The sequence below is a fragment of the Rhinolophus hipposideros genome (genome assembly GCF_964194185.1).
Source record: "Rhinolophus hipposideros genome assembly, chromosome: 5".
Taxonomy (NCBI): domain Eukaryota; kingdom Metazoa; phylum Chordata; class Mammalia; order Chiroptera; family Rhinolophidae; genus Rhinolophus; species Rhinolophus hipposideros.
Window position 1 is genome coordinate 2,797,288 of NC_138051.1, and position 25,177 is coordinate 2,822,464.

General features: G+C 59.7%; 1 protein-coding gene across 1 annotated transcript; it reads left to right on the top strand.

The window, feature by feature from the left end:
- The first annotated feature begins 375 nt into the window (after positions 1-375).
- SEMA7A (semaphorin 7A (JohnMiltonHagen blood group)) lies at positions 376-23,417 on the top strand. Its single transcript, XM_081048479.1, has 14 exons — positions 376-626; positions 14,182-14,333; positions 14,795-14,836; positions 15,061-15,153; positions 15,306-15,390; positions 15,539-15,649; positions 16,223-16,362; positions 16,823-17,007; positions 17,899-18,007; positions 18,083-18,281; positions 20,697-20,824; positions 21,010-21,164; positions 21,352-21,413; positions 21,737-23,417. The coding sequence occupies exons 1-14, from the start codon at positions 455-457 to the stop codon at positions 22,096-22,098; spliced, it is 1,995 nt and encodes a 664-aa protein (XP_080904605.1). The 5' UTR covers positions 376-454; the 3' UTR covers positions 22,099-23,417.
- The last annotated feature ends 1,760 nt before the right edge of the window (positions 23,418-25,177 follow it).

Sequence of the window (25,177 nt, forward strand, 5' to 3'; positions counted from 1 at the left end):
GTTCTTGCTTATAGGCTGGGAGTGGTCCCCACTCAGGCCAGCCTGTCCTCGGAGGCCCTAAGCCCTGAGCTGGCCATTAGTGAGGGTGCTTCGCGATAGACACGTAGGCAGCCTCTGAGGGGTCCCCCCGGACTCCTAGGCCGGCCCTCATGGGCTGGGTGGAGGGGGTCCGAGGCTCTGAAGGGGCCGGGGCCGCCGCGGAGGGCGGACCACGGGGCGGCCTCGTGCCTGTCGGCCCGGGTTCCCCCGCGGTTGCCGGGAGCGGACGGCGAAGGTTCCCCTCGCGGCGGGCACTGCGCCCCCTCGGGCAGCCGGGAGGCGAGAGGCTGCGAGGGGCGGGGCCGGGGCGGGGCGGGGCCAGGCGTTTGGCTCCGCCTCTTCGTGCTGGTATCCAGCCCGCGGTCGGCGCTGGCTCAGTCTGTGCTGCTCGCCGCTGTGGCTCCGGGGCTGCGGGATGACACCGCCTCCGCCTGGATGCGCCGCCCTCGGCACCCCGCGCGCCCGCGTCCCCAGCCCGCCGGCTCGTTCTGGGCTCCTGCTGCGGCTGCTGCTGCTGCTGCTCGGGGTGGCCGCCACCCGCCAAGGCCACCCGCGGAACGGACCTCGCATCTCGGCTGTCTGGAAAGGTAGGTGGCGCCGCGCAGCTGGCGGGGCGCGGGATCTGACGCCGCGCGGGGCGGCTGCGGAGTGCGAGGCGCCGGGGGGAGCGCGTGCGAGCGGCTCTGGGGGTCCCGGACTGTCCTTGCAAGACGCGTGCGGGTCGGGGTGAGTGTGAGCGTGCGCCGCGGCACGCCGGAGCGGCTGGGACGCTGCGGGGGCGAGCGGCGGCCCGGAGCCCCGGCTAAGTCGCTTCAAGTCCGTCCGCAGCCCGGAGCCGCAGCGCCGGGGTGCAGGGAAGGGAGCGGCCCCTCTCTCCGCCCAGAGGCGCTCTCGGTCCTCCCGCGCCAGGTTCCTCGGTACAGGACCCTGTCTCCCGCCGGGACCCCTACCCACAACCCCTTCCTGAGCTGTGGGCTCCGTTGTGGCGCGGGGCGCAGCCTGGGCCGGAGAGGGGGGCGCGGACCTCTTGCCGCCGCCGCTGCGCCCGGGCTGCGGGAACAAAGACCCCGCTGCCTGCCCCCGCCCCCGCCCCAGCCCAGAGCACGGGCCGGGTAAGGGGGTGGGCACCCTGTGGCGAGCGGGGACTTGGTACGGTGCGGAGGCTGGGGCACCTGGGCGCTGCCTCTGCAATGCCGGTACCGGCCGCTCCCCCCTCCCCCCGTCCGCACGTGGCAGTTTTCACCAGGAATCGGCGCCAGCGTAGGGGGCAGTGCCCGTTGGGTGGGGCGCGGCGGTTGGGACGCCCCCCCCCCCGCGGGCGGCGGATCTGGGGTGGGGGTGCAGCTTTTAGGCCGCTGTGCATCTGTGAAGGACCGAAGTCTCCCCCAGGGTCACCTCAGTTTAAATCCCTGTACAATGGGTCCGAAAGCCGGCAAGGTGGGGTTTGAGGCTTTCTGCGGCGCGGGACTGAGCTCCCCTCCCCTACATTGCACACAAATGCTTCCCGCCCCCAGGACGACTGGTTTCTTTCCCAAAATTTGGCGGCGCTGCAGCCCCCTGTGGTGGTGGTGGACTCACGGTGGGGGTTGGGGGGACTTGTCTGTCCCTGCAGGAGCCCTTTGATGCCTGAGGCGGTTTGCAGGGATTGCCAGAGCCTGAGCTTATCTGGGGCAGGTATTCTTAGCAAAGAGGGAGAGGGGGAGAGAGAGAACCCACACAAAACCAGTGGCCCCTGAACTGCAGCTGCACTGGAGGGAATGTGACTCTCCCAAGGTCACTGGGCAGTATGTGAGCTCATAGTGCAGACAGGACTCAGTTCTGACAGAGGACCGGTGCTGGTACTGGGTGAGGGAGGGGAGAAGGATTTCCGCAGTTTCTTGGCCTTGAAGGAGGACTTGGGAGTGGACTCTGTTCCCCAGCCCCTGGCTTTCCTGGTGGGAGTGGAGGAGGCAGCTGGGCCTACTGGTGCACGCCTCCAGCCCAGACTTCCACCTTTCCAGCGTTTTTTGCCTTGCCTCCACCCCTCCCTTGGCTGTCCTGGACAGCACAGCATTGGGGCCTCTGAAGGGGACAAATGGCCATATCTGAGTGTTCTAGAGTCTCCCCCTGCACCAAACCCTTTGTATTTGGTTCTGCTTGCCCCCACCCCACAAGTCTTCCCAGCCCCTCCCCCACCTGCTCAGTGCACACCCATTTCTGGCACTTAATGTGTACCTCCCGGCACTTAGTCTCCACCCTGAGGCTGTTTAAAGCTGCTTGCAGTTCTTGTACCCACTTTTCAAAGCTCACGGCCCAGCTCCACCTCTCTTTCGCAGGCATGCGGTTTACTCCTGCCTCCACGCTGGCTGTGCCCTCTGCTTGGAAGACTACTGACTCCTGCTGGGGTCCGCCAGCCCCTCGCCTGTCTTGCCCAAGGGCAGTCTTCTTCACTAGTGCCAGACACCCCCCGGGCTAGACAGCCCCTGCCATCCGCCTGTCCCCCAGGACCACCAGCTGGTGATGGTATGCCTGGTTGACAGCTGCCTTGTATTTCCTGTGGGGTGACACATGGCAATCGGGTAGGAATGGGCTTGGCAGGGCAAACCCAAGAGTGGGGTAAGAGGACCACCCTCCCGGCCTTGCTGTAGTTAGTATAGGCCTAGGTCCCTGTCACCAGTGGGTGGGGGCAGTGCGGGTGGCCTTCAGGAACAACTAGATCAAGGATAGGGGTGCTTCTGGAATCACTTCTCTAACGAGGCCTAGGTCGAGCTTTTAGTTTTAAGCTAAGACAGGTGTGGGCACTGAAATCGGTATGGAAGGTTTTTCTTCGTCACTTGTTTTCTGCTTCTTGGATCCCTACGCCCTAGGGAAACATTAGATCAGGGAGTCCTGGGAAGGTCCCAGCCTGCGCTTGTCTGGGGAGGTTGAGGCTTCTCCAGCTTGTTGAGTCCTGGCACAGAGCAGCTGTGAGCGTAGAAGGAGGTGCCAGCACTGACCTGCTGGGTGCCCTTGAGGTCTGCACCTGTCTCTGGCTATCAGAGCTTGACAGCGCTTGAAGGGCTCTGGAGGTTGTCCGCTGAGGGCTGTCACTGACACATGGGCCAGTCAGGGATGTAACGGCCTGACCCCCGCAAGCAGGGGTTGGAGAGGAGTGGGTTACTGGTGAAGCAGGAGGTTGGCACGCCTGGAAGCTGTGCACAGTTCCCATTCCATCCTCAGTTGGAGGAGATAGAGAAGCTCAGGGAGGTCCTGACCCCCAAGGTCAGAGGTAAGTCAGCCTGTCCCCATGAGAAACAGCCTCGTCTTTAGTCTCCACCTGCCCAGCCCGTTCTGCTTCTCCCTTGTCCAATTAGACACCAGGATGTTATTGTTGACTAGGAGGCTGCTGGGGGAGCCCTCATTGAGCTGCTCCCCAAGGCCAGGGTGTTGTCACCTCCTCCAGGGGATGAGGTCACTGCTGGGGCTCCCTCAGCATCAGCATTTCCAGTGGAAATCCTTGCCCCGTGGGGACTTGGATGTGCTCCTCACCTTCAAGGTGAACCCTCTCGCAGAATGGGCAGCAATTCCCAGGAGGAGAGGGGGGTGTCCTCAGCTGGGAGGGATGAGAGAGATGCTTGGTGACGTCACCGGCAGCTTCTTGCCAAGCTCCTGGCCCCTCTGTCCTGGACAGTGAAGGTTCTGAGAGCTGGCTGGGCTGGGTGGGTGCTGGCACGGGCCCAGGCTGGCCGTGGTCTGGGGGAAACATGGCAGGCTGGGAGCCTGTTTCTGGTCCCAGTGCTGGCCTGAGTTTCTGTGTGATCTGGACGAGGGCTTCCTTCTTTTGAGCCTTAGTTTACTCAAATGTCTACACGGGCTGGAGGGAGGAGTTTATACTTATCACAGTACGAATCCACTGGGATTGCTACCTCTCTGGCATTGGCAGCGGGTGTGGTGGCCCATTCAAATCAGCTGTGAGGAGAGACTGGAGACCTGGGAAGTTAGGGGAAATCTTTGAGTTTCGTGTTCTTCTATCTTGGTCTTTCATGAGACGAAGGCTGAAAATCAGCAGGAGGAAGTAGCTTATTAGTTTGTGGCCTCAAGGGTGGATATAGTAATTCAGCATTTTTGACATTTGCTGGGGCCAACCTTGTACTGGTCCTGGGGCTGTGCTTGGGGGTCCAGGGATGAGAAACTAGACAAGTCCATAGACTTCTCAGTGTAGATGGGGACCAGCAGGTCACCCTGCTGTTACAGTGAAATGTGGTAGATCCTATAAGAGAGGGCAGCTGGGGGCGTTGAGGAGCCAGGATGGCAAGAGCAGCAGGAGCCACCTGGGGGAGAGGAGGGAACAGGAAGAAGCACCTGATTTGACAGGATTTCAGACCCAAAAGCTTGCAATTAGGACCAGGAAGAGGAGGTGCGGCGGTGAGTGGGGAACCCCAAGAGGGAAGCATTGAGTCAGCCTTGGGCCTCCAGGTTCCAGGAAGGGTTCTTGTAGGAGGGGACATTTGAACTCGGCCACCTGACCTTCCACAACCAGCCCAGCATTGGGGGGAAGGATCATGGCTGTCAGGGAAGGCCAGTGTCCCAGCTCCCTGATGGGAAGCTGGAGCTGGGTCTGGGAGACCAGGGCTTGCAGCAGCGCCTGACTCCTGACCGTGGGGGTTCTCCAGGTGAGGAGGCCTGTTCCTCAGAGATTCTATGGAGAGTGGAGCTCCCACAGCGCCAGCCGGCTCTGCTGGAGGGAGGCGGGCAGAAGCCTTCCTCTGACCAGGTTCCCCTCCCAGGAACCTCCACCTCCTTCGTGGGGGCAGATCACTCTCCGGGATGGGAGGAGGAGGGAGCTGGGCGTCCTAGGAGGAGGCCCCGGCCCTTAATGGGCAGATGGAAGCAGAGGCTCCGCCCACTTTCCCTGGGTGAGCAGCCTTCAGGGAGCAGTGGTGGGAGTGAGGGGCCCTCAGGTTGACAGCTGGGTCCCTAGCTGACTTCCTGTTTCCCCCTAACCTCATGTCACTCATTTTAGCCACTGCAGGGCCTCTGGCTATGTCACAGGAGACTGACCCACTTCCCTGCTCTGGTTGGCAGCTCTGGGGCTGGAAAGCTTCCCCTCTTGGTTTCCTTTTTTGGGCATGGCCTGGCTGCCCCAGAAGCAGCCTCTTTCAGGTTGGAGGAGGAAGGGGTCTTCCTAGAGCATGGAGGACTGTGTCCCCCTGTTGGTGCCCCTCTCAGAGAATCTGAGCAGCCCCCTTTTCTAGCCAGCCCAGGCCCTGGGGGACCAGGAGATCTGACCCTCCCGCCCCCCTCCCCCCTGCCGTCAGCCTCCATGCCCTTTACTCCCCCACCCTTGGCTCTGGCCCTGCTTTGTCTTCAGGACTGTGCCCCGGTCTCTGTGAGGCCCCCATCCCTCTGTGTCACGTCCCCGTGTTGAGCATTCCTCCTAGGACACACTGCGACAGAGAGATAAGGTGGGCTGCTTTCCCCAGATAAGGTGGGCTGGCCCCCCTTCCACCGTATCGCCCACACTTCTTCCCTCACCACTCGCCAGCTCCCCGTGTTCCCCTTTTCAGGGCCGTTGTCCTGCTTGCCATTCCTCCCTGCTTCCCATTCACCCTCTTTTCTGCCAGTGCGGTCGCACTTCCTCCAGGAAACTTCTTGGATAACTTCAACCCACATAGCCTGATGGGACAGTTTAGCACATCAGAAAAAAAATGTCAGAGATCAGCTGGTCCAACCACAAGTGCCACAGATGGGGAAACAAGGACTGGCCCCCGGTCACCCAGTAAGACTGGCACAGCGGGGCGGGAGCTGTGTCTGCCCGAGCCTGCTCCTGGCCTCAGCTCCTGCCCTCCCTCCACGTGTCTGCCTTCATGCTCTGCCCCCACGTGTGGGGCTCCCTGAGCCCCATCCTCCTTGGACAGCTCAGCTGAGCCCAGACTCTTCCTGCCTCGACCTGTCTATTCCCAGGAGCCTCGCTGGCCATGACCTTCCTCCCTTCAGGACCTTAGATTTGGGCCAGCTTGACAGTTCTCTTCTGGCTTTTTCCTCAGGGCAGCTGGGCCTCGGGGGGGTCTCAGGGGCAGGTTGATCTGTCCATGGCTTGGGCTAATCTGGGTTTAACCCTCGTGGCAGCCTGGGGTTGGGCTGATCCCATGTGTCTCCTGTACCGCCTGCTTCTAGCACCCCCGGGGCAGCCCTCATTGTGGAGGCAGCTAGCCCCTGCCTCTGTGCCTGGGACTGCCCCAGGGGAGCACACAGGTGTCCAGAGAGATGGACCTGCTGCCTAGGACTAGAGAGGCACCTGGGGAGGTGAGGAAGGACCAGTAGGTACAGCCAAGCACTGTGATGGGGTAGGAGCAGGAAAGGTCAGTGTGGGGTCATCCAACTGGGGAGACTTCCTGGGAGAGGGCGAAGAGCCAGGCTGGGGCCGGGCGCCGGGGCGTGGGGTGGGGGCAGGTGGCACAGAGAGCTGCTCTTGTTTGTCTGCTGGGCCTGGGTGAGGAAGGGAGGTCACATGATGAGCCCAGCACCCTGTCCCAAGGTGTCTCCTCATTGCTATCTCATCGGCTGTCGCTTGCCCAGCCCTGGCCTTGCCTTGGCCTGGGACCATGGCGTGGGAAGACCTGGCCTCACCTTCAGGTCTCCACACAAGACATTGTGATCTGAAAGAAGATGGTGTGTGCCAGGTGGCGTAGCAAGCACAAGGTCAGATGGGGCGTGGAGCAGTGAGGGCTGGAGTGGTCTAGAACTTCCTGGAGCCAGGAGGACGGAGACTACATCTGGACAGGTAAGACCACATGCACAGACAGAAGGGGAGAGGGCAATGAGGGGAAGGAAGGATGTGAGCACAGGTGTGGGGACGGGAAGGAGCGTGGCCGGGGCGAGCAGACGTGGGTGGGCCTCGACTGCCAGCTAGAGGAGCTGGGCCCTGCCGGCGCGGGCAGTTGGGAGCCACAGTGGGGTCTGGAGCTGACGAGCCAGGGGTGGAGGCAAGTGGTGTGTGGTTTTTAAAAATTTTTTGTAAATTTTACAATGTTTTCAATTATAGTTGACATTCAATATTATATTAGTTTCAGGTGTACAGCGTAGTGCTTAGACATTTATGTAATCTACGAAGTGATTGCCCGGGAAGTCTAGTTCCCCTCTACACCATACATCGTTATTACCATATTATTGACTATATTTCCTGTGCTGTACTTACATCCCCATGACTGTTCTGTAGCTGCCAATTTGTACTTCTTAATCCCTTCACCTTTTTCACCCATCCCATATCCCCAACCTCCCTACCATCTGACAACCATTAGTTTGTTCTTTGGAGTTTCTTTCTGTTGCATTTGTTCATTTCTTTCGTTTTTTAGATTCCACATATAAATGAAATTGTATGATATTTGTCTTTCTCGGTCTGACTTATTTCACTTAGCATAATACCCTCTAGGTCCATCCATGTTGTTGCAAATGTTACCATTTGATTTCGTTCTTTTATGGCTGAGTAATACTCCATTGTGTATATGAACTACATCTTCTTTAGCCATTTGGCGATCAGTGAATGCTTAGGTTGCTTCCATATCTTCACTATTGTAAATAGTGCTGCAATAAACAGGGGTGCATATATCTTTTTGAATTAGTGATTTGGGTTTTTTCGGATAAATACCTAGAAGTGGGATTGCTCGGTCCACAGGGTAGTTCTATTTTTAATGTTTTGAGGAAGCTCCATACTGTTTTCCACAGTGGCTGCCCCAGTTTGCAATCGCACCAACAGTGCGCGAGGGGTCCCTTTCCCCGACATCCAGGAGGTCAGTGTCTGAGTGTTTTGGTCCAGGGCTGGCTGGGTAGGCACCTTGTGGGGTGGATGTAAAAGAAGGGCTGTCAGTCCCTCCTGCCCGGCCGTCACTGCGGCCTGCCCCAGACCACAGAGTGCGTTCTATTTCTGGGCAGAGACCTCCTAAGACTTCTCTTCCCGGTTAGTCATGCTGCTTGGCACTCAGGGCTACGCTGCACCCCGCGTCGGGCCTGCACACCCACGCTTCCTCACACACACTCCTTAGGGCATCGTGGATAGAGGTCAGGGCTCCTGGGGCCCAGTGGCCTCGGCCCTCATTTGTGTGGGAGGGGTGGCCTGGAAGCTCCTACGGGCCCATCTATGGAGCATTACAAGCAGATTGCAGAGTCAGCCTGCCTGAGTGTCAGCCTCCACTCCACCCCTTCAAAGCTGTGTGGTCCTGGGCAAGTAACTCACCTTCTCTGCGTGTCGCTGCCCTCATCTGTAAAGTGAGGACAACGAGAGAACCCAGCTCACAAGAGCGCAGTGATGGTTAAGGGAGTTAATACACCCACGAATCGCTGAGAAGCAAGCGCCGTGGAACCAGTAGGGGGCAGCGTGCCGGTGTCAGCGTCGTCCTCCGCAGCTCTGACTTTGCTGAGGGGCAGCCCTGGCAGCCCGGCCCCTGCCAGCTCCCTGGCTGCCCTTGTACTGCCCTCCCCACACCCCCGCGGCCCAGGCTGAGGCTGAGCTGCGGAACCTTCTGTTCCTCACCAGTCTTCCCATCCTGCCTCTCTCCCTGCACCTGGGGTGGTCTGGCTCTTCTGTCCTCTCCCCCACCCCTACCCTGGCTCTGGGCCCAAGGCAGGCCCGCCATCTCTGTCCATCGTGTCCTTTCAAGGAACCACCAGCCGACCTTGGCCTCACTCTGGGGCTTTTAGAACCTGCTGGGCTGAGGAATGGGTGGAGGATGGACCTGCCATGGTGTTCATCCTGGGTTTCCTGCCTTCCCTGGGCCTAGAGGCTCCTCTCTGCGCCTGCTGGGCCTCTGTGCCAGCCTTCCCTCCCTGAGCCTTGGCGTGGTTCAGTCCCCCACAGCTTGCTCTCCAGCTGCCCTTTTCCCCCAAGCCTTTGCTGGTCTCCCCACCAGCCAAGCCTTCTGGTCCTTTGAGCACAGTGGCTCAGTGCAGAGAGCACACAACCCTTGTTGGCTTGGAAGGGCCTTAGTTTTCCTGTCTATAAAATGGGGATGCAGACCCTTGTCCTGCCTTCTTTACAGGGTGGTTAGGGGATTTGTTGGGTGAGTTCATGGAAGCAGATGAGGATGTGGCTTCTTCTGCTGCCTCCACCTCCAAAAAGCCCTCCCTGACTTGGCTAGCACTCCCTGTCCAACAATGACTCATGACCTTAACCCTGATCGTTTTGTGATTTGTTCCGAGAACCACGGTGGGTCATAAACCTACACCTTAGCAAGTACCAGCCCCTCCAATCCACAGAGTAGGAAACAGCTCCGGAAGGCGCAGCCCGTGGTCACGGTCACAGCTAACCAGCCAGCTTCCCAGCTGCCAAACGGAGCACAAGGCTTCTTGGAGCCAGGGCTGAGCCTACTCGTGAGATATGCTCCCCACCCACAGCTGACCTTGGTGGGCAAGAGCAAATGCCCCTCAGCCCAGCACACAGCTCCCTGTTCCCTAAGTGATAAAGAAAGGCAGACCTCTCACTCCCCTTGAGCTAAGTACTGTATCAAGGGCCCACCATGTGCCCAGCGCATGGCTCTGCCGCTTTCAGGCAGCTACCTGGAACCCTGTCCTGTCGCATGTCATTGGCACCCCAGCAGCCCCTCCTTAGCACAGGCTGGTGCCACCTGGAAACTGGGTTTCTGGGTATGAGTCGTGGCTTCTCACACCCTTGAGCCTGTATTGATACATTTGTTTCTTTGCCTCCACCCCAGTGGAAAGGTTTCCCTCTGACACAGGGTTGAGTTGTACCATTAGTCAGTCCTTTGGATGTGAGACCCTTGCAGATGAGGGCCCCACCCGGAAGGTAGGTGGGTAGGTGATTCCCATCAGTTATCCGGTTAGTGACTTATCACCTAGTAGGGAGCGGGAGGGTAGAGAACAGATGACACAGGGAAGTGGAGAGAAGGTGATATACAACATTTTGCAAACCTAGAGGCTCTCATACAAGTGTAGGCTGTGGTCCCAGAGGGCTAGAGCTGCGTGCTTGGGTACCAGAAACCTTGAGCTGTGGCCTGGCCCTGCCCCATCTCCTTTGCTGTGTGCCTTGCGCCGGGGGCGCAGCCTGTCTGGCCGCCATGCCCCCGTAGTTCAATGACTGTTCAGATCCCCTCCGTTCCACCTTGACCCGTGGGTGTGGGTTCCAAAGGGTAGAGAGGCTACTGATTCCTGGACCCCACATGGGCCTTCCCTCTTCAGTCTGCCAGCTGTGTGGTAGGCGAGCATGTGAGGTGGGCCTGGTGGTTCAGTGTGGGTGCTGCTGTGGGAGAAGGCGCCTGCCTGTGCCCGGCCTCTCTGACGCCTGACTCAGGCATTCCCTGCTGGGAATGCTGGCTATCCAAAGCCTGCCATTCTCAGAGCCTGCCTCAATGCCCACTGTCAAAGGGCTCACAGAGGTTAGCACTCAAGGCCTGTTGGGTCAGTGGGTCAGGTTGGAAGCCTCTCCCTGCCCTGACCAGGCTGCGGGGGCCAGTCCTTTGTTGCTCCCTTCAGGGACAACAACAACCCGCACCCCAATTCCAGCCCATTCCACCCTCCCCTTGGGCTGCCCTCTTTCATAAGCAATGAGAATGTGGGGACAGCAGTGACCCGACAGAGACAGCACCCAGAGAATATGAGGAGGACCCGTGTCCTACCAGGCGGCCTGCTTTGGAGACCCTCCCTGTGGAAGTCCAGACTGGCCTCGGGCACTTGTCCTCTAGACAGTGGTGGGAGGGTGGGGGGCACAAAAGGAATCAGCTTTGGTTGGTTCCAACAGGATCAGAGTCCCGTGGAGCCCAACTGGGGGGCTGTGCCTGAGGGTGACCCTCCCACAGCCGCCATGTTCCTGACCCTCATCCCAGCAGAGCTGGGCCTGATGCTGGGAGGAGGGCGGGGCCTCAGAGAGGGCCTTGGAGGCCTGCAGGGTACCGGGCAGCCCGAGTGTGCTCTTCCTTGGTCCAGAAGGAGCGAGGATTGGCTCAGAATTACATGGGGCTGGGGGGAGATGTCTCGGGCCAGGCCGCCTCTGGGGCCATGCCTGCCCGTGTGCCCCTAGCCCCCTCCCCTGCCTGAACCCCTGGTTATTCTGGGAGCTTTTAGCTACCACTTAGTCAGCCACTAATGCGTCAGGCTGGGGAGTGAGGGGGAGACACGGTGCCAGACGGTGCTCCTTTTAGAAATCCAGGATGGGAGCAGAGGGGGCTGGGCAGGCAGGGAGCAGGGAGGTGGGGGTGCTGGCCCTGCTCCTAGGGAGGAGGGGCAGCACTGCAGAGGCTGGGCTGCAGGTCAGTGGATCCTTGGGTGGCAGCACCTCCCCTCCCCCACATACAGGGCCTCAGCCTACCTTCCCGACCTGTAGTTAGGGCTCTATCCCAGCACACAGTTAGCGTTCCCACCTTTGCTGGGGCTCTTTGCCCGACCTGGAATTCTCTGCCTGCCTTTTCCTGACCTATCTAGCTTTGATCTGTCTCCCCCATCTCTTTGGACTCATAAGGAAGCAAAAACACTCATTTAGGGATGTCGCACTTGCTCCCTTAGCAGGGCCTTTTTAGGGGCAGCCCCTGGCCTTGCTCAGCCCTTGCATGGGCAGAGCCATGATGGTCACCCCCTCCTGGCCTGGCTCTTTCTGTTTTGGGGCCACACATTCTGGCCCTGAGGCTTGGTGGTGCTCCAGGCAGCCCTCCTGCCCCGGAGCCCCCAGCCCCCCACTCCTGCTGACCTGAACAAAGCTTCCTTTCATGTATTCATGGAGCTGCCGCTCAGACACTTCCCCTGCACAATCAGGCTCTTTGAGGGTGTGGGAGCAGGGCTGGGGCTGGGGTGGAGAATGGGCCAAGGCCAGGTCCTGGGCTGGGCTGGTGCCACCCCCTCATCCACACCACCAGGCACAGAGCCCCAAGGAGCAGGACCTGGTGGGTCAGGGGAGGCAATGCTCCTGGCTCCTGTTTGTTCTTCTGCAAAATGGGGCCAGCAGTCCCTGCCTCCCCCGCACCCAGGCACCTGCCCCCTCAGAAATGACTCGTGAGCAGCCGTGGGGCTGCCCTGACGCAGCTGTACTGAGCATTGTGGAGGCCTCCTTCCACGAGGCTGTCGCACCCTGCTGACTAGATTTGGGGGTAGGACGGTGTCCCCCTCACACCTTGTTCTCAGGCCAGGCCACTGCTTCTCCCATAGGCTTCACTCCCCAGGCAGGACTGTGACCCCTGGACAGGGGCTCCATCAGTCCCTTCCGGGCTCCTGCCCAGGGACTCTGCACTGGCGTGGCCTCTTGTTGGCGTGCTGATGAGGTGACCAGGGGAGGTGGCCAGTATGCCTGAGGGCTGGGGCTCCTGCCCTGTGGCCTCGGGGGAGGGTTCAGATCCCTTGCCCAGCCGGCATCTCCAGGTGCACAGCTTTTCCTGGCCCCTGGCTGCCTGACGGAGTGGGAGGGGGCAGGCACTGCTGCCTGGAGCCCGGGCTGTGGGTGAAGGGGGAGCTGTGGGAGCTGAGTCAGGAAGGCCTGTGTCTTCAGGCTGCTGATCCCAGCACTCTAATTTTACCCCAGCTGGAAAGGAGGGGGAACTGGGGCCCCAGCCTTGACCATCACCCCTACCGCCAGCACCCAGCACAGAGCTGGGCCCCTGCCCTGCACAGCTAGGGCTGAAGGGCAGTGAGCCTCGGGGTGCAGGGAGAGTACTTGGGCTGCTCGTGGAGCACCCGGGGAGAGCCAGGTAAACCGGGCAGTGAGCTCAGCACTTCTCTGGGGCTCACCGTGCTGGCGTCTCCCTGAACGCTCCTGAGAACCAGACTCACTCTGGACGAGGCAGTCTGTCCTGCCTCTTAGTGTGACCTTGGGCTGGCAAGTGCCCCAGGGGCCCTCAGTTTGCACCTCTGCAGTGAAGCAGGCCACAGCTGAGGTGAAGACTGTGATACCCCACTTCCGGGGTGACTTGACCATTCAGGGATTACCTTAAGGAAAGGGAAAGAAGGTGTGGGTTGCACAATGTGTCATGCTCCTTGCCCTGCTAAATGCAGAATCAGTAGGAATGGTTCAAATGGCAGCGAGAGGGATTTGGGGCAGACTCGGGAAAGTTCTTTTCTGTCTGGGCTGGAGTGTGTCCTGCCTGGGTGTCACTGCTAAGCTGCCTGGCCCTGAGTGTGCTGCTGCTGAATAAACAGTGGTCAGGCTGAGTTCCTGGGTGCAGCCCAGGCTGGTCAGAGGTAGGAAGATGGAGCTGCTTGGGTGATTGCTGGGGGCATAGCCACAGACTGTCCGACCCTGTAATTGAGTCCTGCCACCAGGACAACCTCAGCAATGTCACCGGAGATGAGACATCTCTCTGGAGGCGGTGGCTGCAGACAGTTTCCTTTTTGGGCAAAATTGTCTGGGTCAGCCTTTCTGTTTCAAGGCCCAGACTGTGCTCTGTGAAGAGCCCTGTGTCCTGGAGTTGCTGGCGGGGGGGAGGGGGGGTGGGGGGGGCAAGCTGGCACCTCCATGGAACCGACCAGAGTGGGCCAGGCAGGAGTGCAGTTGCGGGCAGGAGCTTGGGCTCTGGTTCAGGGCCTGCTGCTGACCGTGTGACCTTGTGCTGCCCCCTCTCTGGACCTTTGTTCTCTCATCTGTGAAATGGGAGAGAATGGACCTTTAGATTCCTTTCCAGCTCTGATTTAAGCTGACCTGCTCACTGAGGGACTGGGGTGGACCAGGAGGGGTTGGAGAGGGCTTCCTGGAGGAGACGATGGGGTCTTGAGCAAAGTAATTCCTAAGAACCTGGGCTCGAAGTGGGATGCTTAGAGGGCTCGCTCCCTGCAGGGGATGGAGGCGGCCGCCTGCTCTGTCCTGGGCAGCGGAGAGCCTGACAGAGGAGGGCTGCAGGCCCCGGTCCCCCTGCCTGAGCCCAGCCCTTTAGAACAGCCGTGTGTGGTGTGTGTGTGTGTGTGTGTGTGTGTGTGTGTGTGTGTGTGTGTGTGTGTTGGGGGTGCTGTTCTCCTCAGGGGTCCCTAAATCATGCCCCCACCCTGAGGTGACACATACTGTAGGGTAGGGGACATGGCTGTTTGCTGTACTCTACCAGGGGACCCCTCACTTCTGTCCACGGCTCTGAGTCCTGGCGCTGGCCCCAGCCCAGGCCCCAGCTCTGGTTGCCAGGCAGGTGCGGGTGTGCCTGAGAGTGGGGGCACAATCTTTGTGCCCAGGACCCAGCTTCAAGTTTCTGCCAATTGCCTCCTCAGGTCGCACAGGAAAGGACCAGGTGGACTTTGGCTTGGCAGAGCCTCACACTGTGCTTTTCCATGAGCCAGGCAGCGATTTTGTCTGGGTGGGTGGACGTGGCAAGGTCTATCTGTTCAGCTTCCCCGAGGGCCAGAACGCCTCTGTGCACACGGTGAGCCTGGGGTGCACCCCCCATTTCCTCCATGTCTCTCATTTTTCTCCTCTGGCCGTGGTGAGGGAACTCAGGGAACCTGGGGGAGGGTGCTGGCATCTCTTCCTAAACTGATCCACCCCTCATTCTATCCCGTAAATGGTCCCAGGGGGAGGCTCCCTAATGGTCGTCCAGATGGGCCAGGTGGGTAGTGCTGACGGGGGCGGTCCGCTCAGGAAGCTGGGCTCCAGAACCCCATGGCCCCGGTCTTCTGCGATCTCCAGGCTGGCCCCTGAGCTCTGTGCTTGGTCTGGGTATCAGTAGCCTGTGTGACCTTGGGCGAATCACTCACCCTCTCAGAGCCCTAGTCACTCACATATAACATAAAATGAGGTTGTCCTGAGGTTGCAGAGAAAACACTTACGGGCCATCTGGCTGCCGGCAGACTGGACTGATGCTGCCCCTTTCCTCCTTTCCCCCAGGTGAATATTGGCTCCACGAAGGGGTCCTGTGTGGACAAGCGGGTGAGTGGGGAGAGGGGGTGCAGAGGGGAGGCTGGGCTCCTTGGAAAAGGGGAGTGCCTGAGAGTCTGAGGAAGGAGGTGTGGCCGTGCCTTGGGGTTCCCAGTCTGAGGGGAGACACAGTCCTTCTGTTCTTGGGGGGTTGGATCAGTGGCACCCCTTCTGGGCTCTCCTTGGAGGCTGCCTCCGTACTCAGCCTGCTGAGGCCTTCTTCCCCTTCTGGGCAGGACTGTGAGAACTACATCACGCTCCTGGAGAAGCAGGGTCAGGGCCTGCTGGTCTGCGGCACCAATGCCCGACGCCCCAGCTGCTGGACCCTGGTGAGAAGGCCCCTCCCATGTGCCTGGTGTGGGTGGGCTTCTGCCCCCCAGGTGGGATAGAGGTGGGGGGAACTCAAAGGCTGGGGCATGTGGCCCCTGGCTGGGAAGCTGGCGCCCATGGGAGACTGTCTGACCCCCTTGGTGTCCCACAGGTGAATGGCACTGTGGAGTCGCTTGGTGAGAGGAGAGGCTATGCCCCCTTCAGCCCGGATGAGAACTCCCTGGTTCTGTTTGATGGTAGGGCTATAGCTGGAGCAGGAAGGGCCCCTGGGGGCTGCTGCCGTAGGCTGGGGGAGGGGGTTCAGCTCCATGGCCAGTGGCCCAGGCCCAGGGAGGGGCTTCCAGGAGCTGTCTGCCTTACCCATGCCCCTCCCGCCGTGCCCAGGGGAAGAGGTGTACTCCACAATCCGGAAGCAGGAATACAACGGAAAGATCCCTCGTTTCCGCCGCATCCAGGGGGAGATAGAGCTGTACACCAGTGACACCGTCATGCAGAGTGAGTCAGGCTCCAGCTGGGCTGGGATGGGCTGGAGGCTGTGGGTGCCCAGGGCGGCAGCGCGAGCTCATGCTCCCTGAGAGGCTCCAAGGGCTGCTGGTGGCGTCCTCCAGTCAGGAAAGCGGGAGCTGGGGACAGGCTTGAGCAGCCAGAGCTGAGAAGGTTGGCCTGGCAGGGAGCAGGGGAACAGCGGGGGCAGGATGGGCCCCACACACTCTGGGAACCAAACCAAGGAAGCCCCAGACGCAGAGTGGGGTCCCCTGGAGCCATGGGAGCTACACCGCCTCCCTCCTCATTAGGGCTCTGCCAGTTAGGCAGCAGGGACATAAAGGTCCCCAGAGACCTTCCACCAGTCCCCAGGCATGAAGTCGTTGCTCCTGGGGCCATGACATCTTTGTAGGAGGAGAGCAGCACAGGTGAGGGTGGGGGTGCAGTCGCAGGTCTCTTGGGGTGTTAGGCCTGACGTTCTGAGTTTATTCCAGGTTTGATTTGCCCTGGGTTTGTTTGTGCAGACTTGGGGGTCGCCCCGAGCAGGCTCCCGACCTCACCCCAATTTCAATGTGCCCCTGCCAGACCCGCAGTTCATTAAGGCCACCATTGTGCGCCAGGACCAGGGCTACGATGACAAGATCTACTACTTTTTCCGGGAGGACAACCCCGACAAGAATCCCGAGGCGCCTCTCAATGTGTCCCGTGTGGCCCAGCTGTGCAGGGTGAGGCGTGCGCGTGAACTGGGTGTAGGACCGTGGGAGTCAGCGTGTGCACAGGAGTGTGCGTGCATCTGCGAATGGGACGGTGTTTGGGCTCATGCACGGGTGTGTGTCATCATGGGAGAGTGTGTCTGGGTGTGTGTGTGAGTGTGAAAGTGTTGGCCTGTGCGTTTCACCGCCGTGACGGTGCATGTGCCACCTGTTGAGTATGCATGTGTGAGCATGAGCGGGCACATGTGTGTCGGCCCACGTGCTCTGTGAGGACAGCCTGCGGGTCCCCACCCTTCGCCCCAGGCCTTCTGGTGGGAGCCGGGCCTCAGTCACAGGCCGCCCCTGCCTGGGCCCCTCACAGGACTCGCTCCTTTCAGAGCTTCCTTTCCTCTTCTGAAGCCTGGGTGGTGGCATTCCTGGCAGCAGGTGCCTGTGGGTGCTGAGGGGCCTCCTCTGCTCTCCACCCTTCTAGGGGGACCAGGGTGGTGAGAGTTCGCTGTCGGTCTCCAAGTGGAACACCTTCCTGAAGGCCATGCTGGTGTGCAGTGACCCCACGACCAACAGGAACTTCAACAGGCTGCAGGACGTCTTCCTGCTCCCTGACCCCAATGGCGAGTGGAGGGACACGAGGGTCTATGGCGTTTTCTCCAACCCCTGGTGAGCGGCTCTCGTCCTGGGCTGGGGCTGCCATTGCTTACATGTCCAGTGGGGATTGGCGGCTTGGGTCCTGCTGGGGGGACGGCTAATGTGTCATGAGCAGGCGCTCCTGGCTCAAGGGACAGGGCTGTGGCTGGGCCTGGGCGGGGGACAGCCATGCTCAGGGGGATGTGTGTGCTGGTGTGTCTGGGAGTCTGTGCACACGTGTACAACATGCGCGCTCATGGCAGTGCCCGTGCCTGTGTGTCCACCAGCTTTGTGCCCGGAGTGGGTGCTGGGCTTGGGAAAAGTGCCCCTGAGGCCTCTGGGACACCGGGTGTGGGGTGTTGTCACACTTGCTTAGGCACTGCCTGCGCCTGATAATTCACACTTCTAATCACTCTCACTGATTGAAAACAAGGCAGGTGAAAATACTGGGGGGGTGTGCGGAGAGGAGGGGGACAGGGTGAGGAAGCCGTGACCCTGCGCTGTGGTCCTGTGTGGGTGAGTCCACTGGGCTGCAGAGGGGATGAGTCTGGCCTCCTGGGGCACCAGCGTCCTGCAGCTGTGGCCAGAGCGGTGGGAGAATTGCCACAGGGATGAACGTGGGGCGGTCCTCCTGCCCGGGGCTGGCCTCCGCACTCAGTGGTCCCCTCACGGAGCACAGGCTGTAGATTGCAGCAGGAAGAAATGAGGTGGAACTTCCCTGCCCTCAGCGGTATCTGGCAACTCTTATTTTAGGCACTGGGCTTGGCCCCCAGGATAGCCCCTGCCTTCATGGAGCTCACAGGCCGGGGAGCTTGACTGGAAGGCAGTGGTTGTGCTGTGTGTGGTGCTGGGCTGGGCTGGCCTGGGTGAGTGGAGGTGGGTGGGTCCTGGGCCCCACACTGAAGTGGTTTCTGTGACCCCCAGGAACTACTCAGCTGTCTGTGTGTACTCCCTCGGCGACATTGACAAGGTCTTCCGTACTTCTTCACTCAAGGGCTACCACGCAGGCCTTCCCAACCCTCGGCCTGGCAAGGTGAGCCCACGCCCCAGCCTTCCCCTCACCCTACTTCCTAGCTACCCACTGACCTGGGCCTGCTCTCCTTGCCAGTGCCTCCCAGACCGGCAGCCGATACCCACGGAGACCTTCCAGGTGGCCGACAGTCACCCTGAGGTGGCGCAGAGGGTGGAGCCCACGGGACCTCTGAAGACACCGCTGTTTCACTCTAAGTCCCACTACCAGAAAGTAGTTGTCCATCGCATGAACTCCAGCCACGGGGAGACTTTCCATGTGCTTTACCTAACGACAGGTGAGGGGCTACCTCGCGACCCCCTTGGCCTGCTTTGTAAAAATGGATATGAAAGGTATGAAGAAGAATGTAATTAACATCTAGTCGGATATTATTCCTGGAAGGAAGAATTGAGTGACTAACAGCTGTCTGAGGTTAGTTTGTGTAGCTGTAAAAGAGTCAGGCAGGGAGGACTTTCTGGAGGAGGTGGGGGCAGAGGGAGGAGGGGAAGGCATCCTAGGATGGGAGAGGAGCAGGTCCCAGGACTGAGAGGCAGAAATGCGGGGAGTCTGAGCACAGCCAGGTACAGCTTTGGTCCAGGGGTCTGACTCACGAAGGGGGTAGGAAGAGATGTGTAAGTCAGGACGATCTGGGCACTGGGTTCCTGTGGATGGGGAAACCGAACCCTCTCCCTGTTGTTGGGATCATGCAGGTGAGAGGAAATATTTGTCGTGGGATGCAAAGAATTTCGTCCGATGGCTAAATTGCTTACTTCCAGGCAGCAAAGTGATTGCAGCCTTGCAGAGGACTAAGGGCACCTCCTCTTCCTGGGAGGGGACTCCTCTGGGGAGCAGGGTCTTGCTGGCCCCAGATTTAGCGGAATGCCCTGGGAGATGCCCCTGCATTCCAGGAAGCCACTGGCCATGGAGGAGCCAGTCTGAACTGGGTTTGTGGCAGTTTCATGGTGCCAGCTATGGGCAAAGTGGGGTTCCTAGGAGCAGGTGTGGAGACCAGTGTGGGCAAGACAGGTTTTTCTTGACATCGGGCAGTGGTGCCATCAGAAAGGGCAGTGTCTCCCTCAGATACCTGGCACCTCTGGGGCCACGCAGCCCGGGCCTCAGGTACCCACCCTTCCGCTATGGGACTTCCTGCTATTGCTTCACCTCGAGGTTATCTCAGAGAGCCACGGAGGCCTCTTCGGTTCCCACAGAGCAGGGCCTTACCCCTTCATCCTCCATTCATCCTGGCCGCACCCATGGGCTCCTGTCCTTGCTCTGCCCCAGCAGTGGCTGGCCTAGCTGTTGCAATCAGCCAGGGAACAGCAGGGCACTGGGGTGCAGGAGAGGGGGCCCACATGAAGGGGAACTGGGAGCAGGAGTTAGGACAGGGCACCGTGGGCCCCCTTCCTGTAGACCTTGGAGGCGAGAACATTTGAATGAGGAGGGCAGTTGTGTCTTCTCCCTGGGGGCCTTTGGAGAGACCATTTGGGAGCCTGCAGCAGGAAGAATTGGTGCCAGATAAGAAACAGCTTTCTGAGCCCTCTGCAGAGAATGGAGGCTCTCCTGGCTGAGATAAGCTGTGGGAGGCCGTCAGCAGACTTCTATGGAAGGAGGTGAAGGGCAGTGACGGGCAGGCAGCTTGTCAGGCCAGAGAAGCAACCGCCCGTCCCAGAGCCTGGGGGGCTGTCATAGAATCAAAGGCAACATCCTAGGCTGGTGACCAGACCATCATCTGACTGGGTTTTTGGAGCAAGTGATACCCTGGGGAACTGGGAAGAAGGGAAAGGGAGGTAAGCTATTATAGAAACTGGGACAGTGAGTGAGGTGGGGTTGGAAGACAGGGTCAGGGTGCCCGTTAGTCCCCAGTAGGTGTGAATGGAGGGAGCATTGGCCTTGGAAGCAGGCGACCTAATATGTGACCTTGGGAATCCCTAGGTGGAATCTAAGGTTCTTTTCAGATCTAAGATTTTATAAAAAATTAAAAATCCCCAGAGACTAATTGCAATGTGGAGCTCTGGATTGGATCTTGGATCAGACAATGGACACTAGTGGAAAAACCCATGCAATCCCAGTAAAGTCTGCTCAGTTGTGACAAATGTGCCAGTTACATAAGATGGTACCATTAGGGGAAACTGGGTGAAGGGTGTACGGGAACTCTCTGTGCTATCTTTGCATGTTTCTGTAAATCTGAAATTATTACAAAATAAGAAGTTTAGTTAAAGAAAGCATATCCCTGCAGAGTCCTGGAGCCAGGGGGGTTATGGAAGAAGCTGAGGGCGGGGTGGGGTTCTGATAGCTCTGGGTGGCAGTCACCAGCTGTGTGACCTTGAACAGGTTGCTTAGCCTTTCTGAGCCTCATTTCCTTATCTGCGAAGTGGGGGAGACACCACCCACAGGCAGGGCTGTGGAGGACTGAAGGAGGAGCGGGTTTGGTGCAGCACTTGGGCACTGCTCCTTCCGTGCTTCACGATCCAGCTTCCGCGGAGCCGTGCGGACCCCTGGGCCAGTCTGGAAACTTCCTGGCTGCCCTCTGGTACCCATGTCCCTCCCAGACACCCTCTCCTTGCCCCACTTCTCCCAGTCCTGTGACCCTCGCCCGAGCCATGACTTCCAGCCCTCCCCGACCCATGTCCTCCCTGGTTGGTCCAGCCTCAAGGGAGGCTGCCTGGCTCCAAGGTGGGACCCTGCCCGCTAACCCTCTGCCTACCATCCACAGACAGGGGCACCATCCACAAGGTGGTAGAGTCAAGGGAGGTGGAACGCAGCCTCGTATTCAACATCATAGAGATCCAACCCTTCCGCCGTGCGGCCACCATCCAAGCCATGTCACTGGACGCTGAGCGGGTGAGCCTCCCCGCCCCACCCCTGCCCTATGGCGCTACCCAGGGATGGCCAGCTGAGGACAGGCCTCCTTTGCATGCGACTCGCCTGTCCTTTTCAGAGCCTCTAGGCAGGGGCCAGGGCCTGGGGGCTAGAACGTAGTGTTGGGGGTGGGGGCCCTGCCTGACCTGGTTCTTCTCTCCTTCCAGCGGAAACTGTATGTGAGCTCCCAGTGGGAGGTGAGCCAGGTGCCCCTGGACCTGTGTGACGTCTATGTTGGGGGCTGCCACGGCTGCCTCATGGCCCGAGACCCCTACTGTGGCTGGGACCAGGGTCACTGTGTTTCCATCTACAGCTCCCCAAGGTATGTTGTTGCCAGGGTCCCTTGTCCCTGGGAGAAGGTGGACACAGGAATTGGGGTGGTGTGGACGGGCTGCAGGAGGCATTGGTGCTGGGTGCTGGCTGCTGGGCCGCTCTGGTGGATGCTGGGAGGGCAGGGAAGGGCCGGGTCTTTTATCTGGTGTACTTAGCTTCTGTCCTCCCAACTCTAGGCAAGTGCTGCAGTCCATTAACCCAACTGAGCCACACAAACAGTGCCCTAGCCCAAAGCCAGGTACGGAGTCTGGCCCTGCCCGGGGCCCTAGTTCGATGAGGGTTGTACAGCCATGCCCCCATCGCCCTGTCTGGGGGAAATGTGGTCCGGTCCTAGGGCCCCAGGCCGATGGGGCAGGATGGTCCTGTGGAGGGAGCCCCTTGGTGTGTGGGTGGTTGTGAGGGGGGTAGGGTGGGGGAGGCAGGGGAGAGTAAGGAGGCTGGGCCCTCATTTCCCCGTGTTCGCTGGAAGGCCCGGCCTTGGAGGCCTGGTGAGTGGGGGCGGACACAGCCTGCCCTGGGAGCCCGAGGCCCCTCCTCATGGCTGCCTTTCCATCCCCCCAGAGGAGGCCCCTGTGCAGAAGGTCTCCCTGGCCCGGAACTCTCGCTACTACCTGAGCTGCCCCATGGAGTCCCGCCATGCCACCTACTGGTGGCGCCACGGGCAAAAGGTGGAGCAGAGGTGCGAGCCCGGCCATCAGAGCCCCAACTGCATCCTGTTCATCGAGAACCTCACAGACGGCCACTATGGCCACTACTACTGCGAGGCCCAGGAGGGCTCCTACCTCCGCAAGGCTCAGCACTGGCAGCTGATGTCCGAGGATGAGGCCAAGGCGGAGCAGCTGCTGGGCCACGCCCACGCCCACGTGGCCTCCCTCTGGCTGGGGGTCCTGTCCATACTCACTCTGGGCCTGCTGGTCCATTAGGGCCCCTGGGGCTGGGCATGCTGCGGGCTCTGCAGCCCCAGGCCACTGGGAAAGTCCCCCTCAGAGCCGCCGGCCCGGGAGTTCCGTGCCCGCCGCTGCGCGCAGGGGGACTGCACAGCCCCATGGGGGACACCAGGTCCGGAGATCGCCAGGAGCAGGCAGCTGTTGGGCCCGGGTGAGGCGAGGGCAGCGGGGGCTGGAGAATGAAGGCATCGACGTGAAACGGGCATCAATGACCTGACTTTATCGTCTGTAGACTTATTTTTCAAAAATCCCTCCTCAAACTTGACTAAATGCAGTGATGCTCCTGGCCCAAGAGCCTGTGGGCCCGAGTGGGGTGGGAAAGGAGATCTGGCACCCGTCTCCAGACCTTCAGGCTCAGGTCTGAGTCTTTTCTGGGTTCTCTGTATCCAAATTGCCCCTCACCTTCCCTCCTGCCATGGCTGGGGCTGGCTGGTGTTCCTGCAGGCCCAGGGCTGCCATCTGTGGGCCCCTCAGCAGCCCTGGGTCCCACTAAGGCAGCCCCCTTGCATGTTTATTGAAGGATGTTTGCTTTCCGGACGGAAGGACGGAAAAAGCTCTATTTTTATGTTAGGCTTATTTCATGTATAGCTATTTCCGACTGCATCTGTATGAAAATACCAAAACTACATGCTGGGGGTGGGGGGGGGTGGGAGGCGCTGGGAAGACATGGGTTGTAGGGGGTCCCAGTCTGAGGCTCCCGGGGATGGGATAAGAGTCCAGGGACATGGTGGCATGAGTTCAAGGAGATGGCATGAGCTGGCTCTGCCCCAGGAGCTCAGGCTGAGGGGGACATTGTCCAAGCCCTCGTATGTGTGTGTGTGGGGGGGTGGTAATGGGAGGGGGTGGGGTGAGGGAGACAGGGGAGAATGAAGGAGAAAACTGAGCCCTAGTTTCACACATTCATTTAGAAGGAGTCGGGTCCTCAGGGGGAGGTTCCAGGACTCTGCCCTTGGCATTGAGGGTTGGGGGGTGGGGGTGCTCTCCCCTCCTCCAGCCCCCTTCCCCAGGGGCTGTGCTTCCATGCTCCTAGCCTCCCACCTTCAGCTCAGGACATGTTATAACTTAGGCTAAACTGTGAATTCCGGTGGGGACTGCCTGGGCCAAGCTCTCCAGGTGGGTGGCTCTGCCCCAACCCTGTCCATGGATTTCAGCAGAGAGCTGGGCCTTCTCTGGCATGTCTGGCCAGCCCAGGGCAGGGCCTGGGGCCAGCGACCTTCCAGCTTTGGCCCCTGCATCTCTTCTCAATGCACTTTAATGATGTAATATATTACTAATAAACAAGCTATTTATTTACCTATGCCTGTTCCTTCCCTTCAAAGCCATTCTGGTCAGGGGATGAGGGTGCGGGCTCCTCTCCTCTTTATGATTCCACTTCGTGCCCGCGTGAGCATCACACATCCTCTCACTGGCCCTGTCCTTAGAGCCTTACAGAGGAAGACATGCTCAGCAGGGCTCCCTGCATGAGGCAGGAGTGGGGTCTGAACCCATAGCTGCCTGCCCAGACAGCTCCTGCACCCAACCTCCTCTCCTCACCTCCGCTGGCCTTCCCCTTCCCAGCCGCCACCTCACATACTTCCCTGGAGGCTTGGCCTGGTGTGGCCATGCCTGGAACAGCCTTACGCCACCCTGCCTTCAAGGGGCCCATTCTGGGGGGAGAACTAATCAAATAAGACCCCATGGGATAGACCTGTGGTGATAGAAGTGTGTATAGGAGGCTGGAGGGCCGTGGGAGGGGGTGCCGTACCCCAGGCAGGTCCCAGCAGGCAGGGCAGAGAGGACAGCGGCAGGGTTTGTGTGCTAGCCTGGAGCTTGGCCTTTCAACCCCAGGGCAGTGACAGGTCTGGGGTGGGGTGTGTGCCTTAGAAATTCTTGCATTCTCTTAAATAAGAAGCAAACAGATTTTAGAACCCAGAAGGATGTGTGAAAAGGGACCCCCGAAGCTGGGGTGGGAGGGGGGGAGGGCAGTTAGAGGCTGTTCTGGGGAGATGGGTGGGCAGGACTAGGGATAAAGGGTGGGGCCAGTGGGGAGATGTGGAGAGGAACCCAGATGTCCCCAGAAGCCTCCCCCATCCTCTCCCCTTCCCCTTCCCTTCTTGCCTGCCCTTCTCCCCTTCTCACAGTAGGGACCCGTGCCTTTTGAGGTTTGCTGGAAAATTTTCCTGAGCAGTAACTGCTAGAGAGTGGAACTTGGGACAGCCTCCCTCTCTGAGTCTGAGCCCAGCTCCCGAGCAGCTCTGGAAGATCCCAGAATGTGGGAGTAGCCCCCACCCACTGCATTCCCCTGGGCCAGCCCCATGCTGAAGATTCTGCCTGGTTCTTTCCCACATCCAGCCTTCCTAGGGTGACTAAGGTGACAGCAGGCGCCGGGCCAGGACTCTGGGAGTTTGGGGGACCCAAACGAGCTCTGCGCTGGGGGCAGAGACTCTGGGCCACCACCACCTTTCATGATCCTGGGCAGACCTCACCTTTGCTGAGCCTTATTCTCCTCATGTATGTGAAAGAGGAAGGCGCTAGACCAGGGCTTGTGGGTGGTCCCTGCTTGCACACTGTTCTCGGTTCTAAGATCAACTGGCTTTGTCTTGGAAGGAGCTCAGAGTCCATGTCTTGGCCACACTTGTCTGTTTTCCCAGCTCATAGCCAAGCAGCAGAGCAGCAGCACAGGGCTTCCCGGGCTCCCCCCACCCTCTGCAGCCAGCCCCTCAAAAGAGAAAGGGCAGAAGAAGTGGGTTCCAAGAGCAGTTAGTGGAGAAAGTGTGGGCTCAAGCCCTTGGCCCACATAGATTGCTGGGCTACCTCCTGTGAGGACCCTGCCTTCTCTGGACCCCAGCAGGCCCCCTCTTTCCTGAGAAGATGCTCTGGGTGCCCCATGGCCCTATGGCAGAGGACTTGAGGCATGGTACACACTCCTTTGTCTCTACGGAGGCACGAGAAGGGCAGATGGGCAAGAAGCCGTGTGCGTGAAGGCATGAAATGAGCCCATGTAAATCCATGTAAATGAGCTGGTGAGGAGGGCAGGCCAGGCGCAAGCCTCTCTCCCCATGGACAAGCAGCACAG

Bases quoted from the DNA above. Each gene is read 5' to 3' on its own strand.
- SEMA7A (XM_081048479.1), top strand. From the start codon at position 455: ATGACACCGCCTCCGCCTGGATGCGCCGCCCTCGGCACCCCGCGCGCC. The intron at 16,363-16,822 runs GTGAGGCGTGCG...CCACCCTTCTAG, and splicing joins GTGTGGCCCAGCTGTGCAGG to GGGGACCAGGGTGGTGAGAG. The intron at 17,008-17,898 runs GTGAGCGGCTCT...TGTGACCCCCAG, and splicing joins GGCGTTTTCTCCAACCCCTG to GAACTACTCAGCTGTCTGTG.